At 53.0% G+C, this 3672-nt stretch overlaps 1 protein-coding gene across 1 annotated transcript in view; it reads right to left on the bottom strand.

Annotated features, from left to right (window-relative positions):
* RELB (v-rel avian reticuloendotheliosis viral oncogene homolog B) overlaps window positions 1–3672 on the bottom strand; it is a 31312-nt gene that overhangs the window by 23627 nt on the left and 4013 nt on the right. The window contains exons 3-4 of the mRNA XM_012653239.1: window positions 2393–2401; window positions 840–1186 (exon numbers count right to left, since the gene is read on the bottom strand). Of these exons, the coding sequence (XP_012508693.1) occupies window positions 840–1186; window positions 2393–2401 (356 nt within the window). The remainder of the gene's footprint in view (window positions 1–839; window positions 1187–2392; window positions 2402–3672) is intronic.

Raw genomic sequence — 3672 nt, 5'->3', positions numbered from 1 at the left:
CCTCATTTTTTTATTACTAATATATCTTAATGATACTTCCACACCAATACCTAGGGAACACCTTCATTTCTCAATTTTTCTGTACTGACCAGTCCATATTTATATTTATCTGCACACATACACATACACGGATGTGTCTGTTACAGCTGTGCAGGACTTGATGTGTATGGGGTCATAGTTTATATCACCAATTCTTTACTAACCTTGAATTTCCAATTCTTGGCTATATAAACAAGGCTGCAATGGATAACCCTATACCTCCCTCTTTTCACTCAGCAGCAGACATATATACGTGATAAATTCCTAGAAGGGGAGTGGCTGGGCCTAAGAGAAATGATGATAATAATAACACTAATAATACCAGCAGCTCATCTCTACAGTGTACTTACCATGTAAGAGGCCCTTGGCATGTATAATTAACTCACTTAGTCCTCCCCCCAACCCCATGTGGTTGGTTATTATTATCATCCCATTTAGCAGAGGAGAAAACTGAGGCACAGAGAGACTGAGTAACCTGTCCGAGGCTGCACAGCTGGTAAAATAGCAGAAGCGGATTCAAACCCAGGCACTCTGATTCTTAAGGCCTCGCTTGTAAACCAGGAGGCTGCGATGCCTTTATGAGCAATAACAATTTTGCTAGATACTGCTGAATTGCCAGGAATAAGGCCTTTCCTTCGATCCCCCTTAGAACCTTTTAGATTCAGAGCTAAGTGATGGTATTACCCAGTCCAACAACAGCAACAGCAATAATAATAACCACCATCAAATATAGGAATAAACGCATGCACATGAATCTTGGGTGCGGGCTAAGCCCCAGCTCCAGCCGCCGCGGGCCCCACCTCGATGGCGGGCAGCGTCTTGCTGGCCTCGGTGCTGCTCTCCCCGAGGATGCTGCCGGCGGAGCGGCCCTCGCACTCGTAGCGGAAGCGCATGCCGCGCTGCTTGGGCTGTTCGGTGATGACGAGGTGCGGCCGCGGGCCCGGGCCCGGGGCGGAGGGCACGAGCCGGCCCAGCGAGCAGCCCCAGGGCGGCGGCGTGGCCGGGGGCGGGGGCGCCGCGGGGCCCAGGGTGACGGTGTTCAGGGAGGCCGCCCCGCGGGACACGAGGCGCGGGAACCCCTCGCCCGGGCCCGGCTGCGCCCCCTCCAGGCCGAAGCCGTTCTCCTTGATGTACTCGTCGATGATCTCTGCGGGAGAAGCAGAAATGCGGGGTGACCCCGATTCTAAAAGAAAAAGCTTGATTATCCCCGAGACCTTTTCCATCCCATTCATTCCTTGGCCATCCTCGCATCAGTAAGTGGCACTACCGGCCACCCAAGCCGGAAGGGTCTTTTTTAATTACTCATGATCCCTCATCTGCTATGTCCAATCCATTAAGTTCTTCCACCACTATGCCTCTGCTTCAAAAACATATTTGTTTTCCCACCGCTTCTCCCCGCCCCACGGCGGCCACCCTGGTCCACCCTCCATCATCTCCCATCTGGACCACTGCCATGGCCAGCTCACTTCTCCCTGCTACCGCCCCCTTGCCCCACTCAGTCTGTCCCTCACACGCAGCCAGATGGATTTTCTGTCTGAGCCTGTCCCTCCTCCGCTCAGAAGCCTCCCATGGCTCCCACCTCCCCTAGAGTCAAAATCAACACCCTCCCCACATTAAAACCTTCTGAAAACTCCATTCATCCCAGAAAAAACAAAACCCAACCAAAACCCCATAGGCCTCACCCTAGCCACGAGCCTTATGGGAAAAGGCCCCTGCTGTCCTGGGCTTTGCCAAGCCCCGCCACCCCTCTCTCACCCTGCTCTGGCCTCTCTTCTGTCTCTTGCACCCGCCAAGCCTGGTCTTCTCCAGGGCCTTGAACTTGCTCCTCCAACTGCCTTTTCCACACCTTTCCCCATTCTATCCGTGCTGGCTCCTTCTCGTCCTTCTGGTCTCAGCTCAAATGCCATCTCTTCAGGAAGGCCCGAGCTGTGTGTCCTCCCCAGGCCATCTCTCCCTCTTCCTATTTATTTCCTTTACAGCTCTTAGCCCGACCTAACATTATCTCATTCATTTATTCACTTTCCTCTGTCTCCCCTACTCAACTATCAGCTGGGTCCGCAGTGCCTGCACAGTGCCTGGCACTCGGGAGGGGCCCGATGTCACTCGCTGAATGAATGAATGACGACAATAGTAGTAATAATGACATTAAAGGCAGAGAACACATGCTGAGTGTTTTCCAAGTGTCAAGCGTGGCTAAGTACCTTGGGAGTGTGGCTTTGTTCAAATCCCCCTACAGTCCTGGAAGTCATACCATGACACCCCTCCCCCACTCAACAAGGAAGGCCAAGACCCCCCCGCTCTGTGAGCACCTGGACCCCTCAGCCTCCCCGCAAACCTGCCTCGTGGTACTCACCCAGTTCATCTGTGGAAGGAAGAGAAAGAGAAAGGTGAGGTCCAGAAAGCGGTTAAGACTTTTCATCTTTTAAGAGATTCCCCAACCCTGTCCCTCCTGTGACCCTTCCCCCTTCCTCCATCCTGGGAAACGCTAGGCTCTGACTCGCTGGGACACCAACCCCAACCCCCATTAACCCCTCCCTTCAGCTCCTAATGCTGGGGTTCCAGCATCAGGGTATCCTCAAGCTAAGCCAAGTGCCTCCCAAAAAGCATTTAGACCAGGGATTGTGAAGTCTTGTTGAGAATGTGTGGAAAAGCAAAGCGTCTTATCACCAGGAAGAAAAGGACACGCGAGATTCTCAACAACATGTGGACGTGTTCCCTCCCTAAAGTCTACCTAGGCCCCTGGAGGTCACTGGCAGGTGTCTGACGATCCAAGGAGGCTGATCTGAATCCCAGCAGCCACCTGCTGTGCATCCTGGCCCAGTCCCCCCTCCGCAGCACCCACCTGAAATCTGATTCACCCCTGCTTCCTGAGGGAGGCCCCTTTTCACCTACCCAGGAAAGCTCAGCTCGGAAAGGGGCCGAGAGGAATCAAAACCAACCTCCCGTCATTCCACAGACAGGACGCGGGGAAGCCCAGAGGCAGCAAGCCTTGGGATCCCGCAGCGAGGGAGGGCAGGCCGGAGCCAGATGCCCCACCCAGGCTGCTGGCTGGGGATTTATGCACCCGCTGCTAAGATCTGTCCTCCTCCTCGGCTCTCAGGGAGTGGCTCCTGGCAGCCAGACCTTTGCCCCTTCTCAGGCAGTTTTCCTGTACCCCTTATCTCATGAGATCCATGAAGTGGATATGGTGCCAGAGTCCCCACCGGGCAGATGGGAATACTGAGGCTGAGAGAGAGTAAAGGATGTGCCCTAGGTCACTCGCACGGCAAACCTCAAGTCACCTCATCTTGGAAAATCCTTCTTAGGATAAACCGTGTTGGATAAACCTGAGGACCAAAAGACAAGTTAGACTTTGGGCCCTTAGGAAGCTTCCGGGCTGCAGCGGGAGACTGAGTCCCAGTGGCACTGGCTGGAGCTTTGGATTAATGGCCTCAGTTCAAATCCTGGCTCTGCTACCTGCTAGCTGTGTGGCCTTGAGCTCATTACTTAATCTCTTTGTGCCTTGGTTCCTTCATCTATAAAATAGGCACAATAATAATCCCTACCTCATTGGGCTTAAATTATTTATTTACTTTTATTTTATTTTCATTTTTTTTAATGGAGACAGGTTCTCACTCTGTCACCCAGGCTGGA

This window comes from Propithecus coquereli, unplaced genomic scaffold (genome assembly GCF_000956105.1).
Source record: "Propithecus coquereli isolate 6110/MARCELLA unplaced genomic scaffold, Pcoq_1.0 Scaffold42, whole genome shotgun sequence".
NCBI classification, from domain to species: Eukaryota; Metazoa; Chordata; class Mammalia; order Primates; family Indriidae; genus Propithecus; species Propithecus coquereli.
This window is presented reverse-complemented; position numbering and strand designations above follow the sequence as displayed.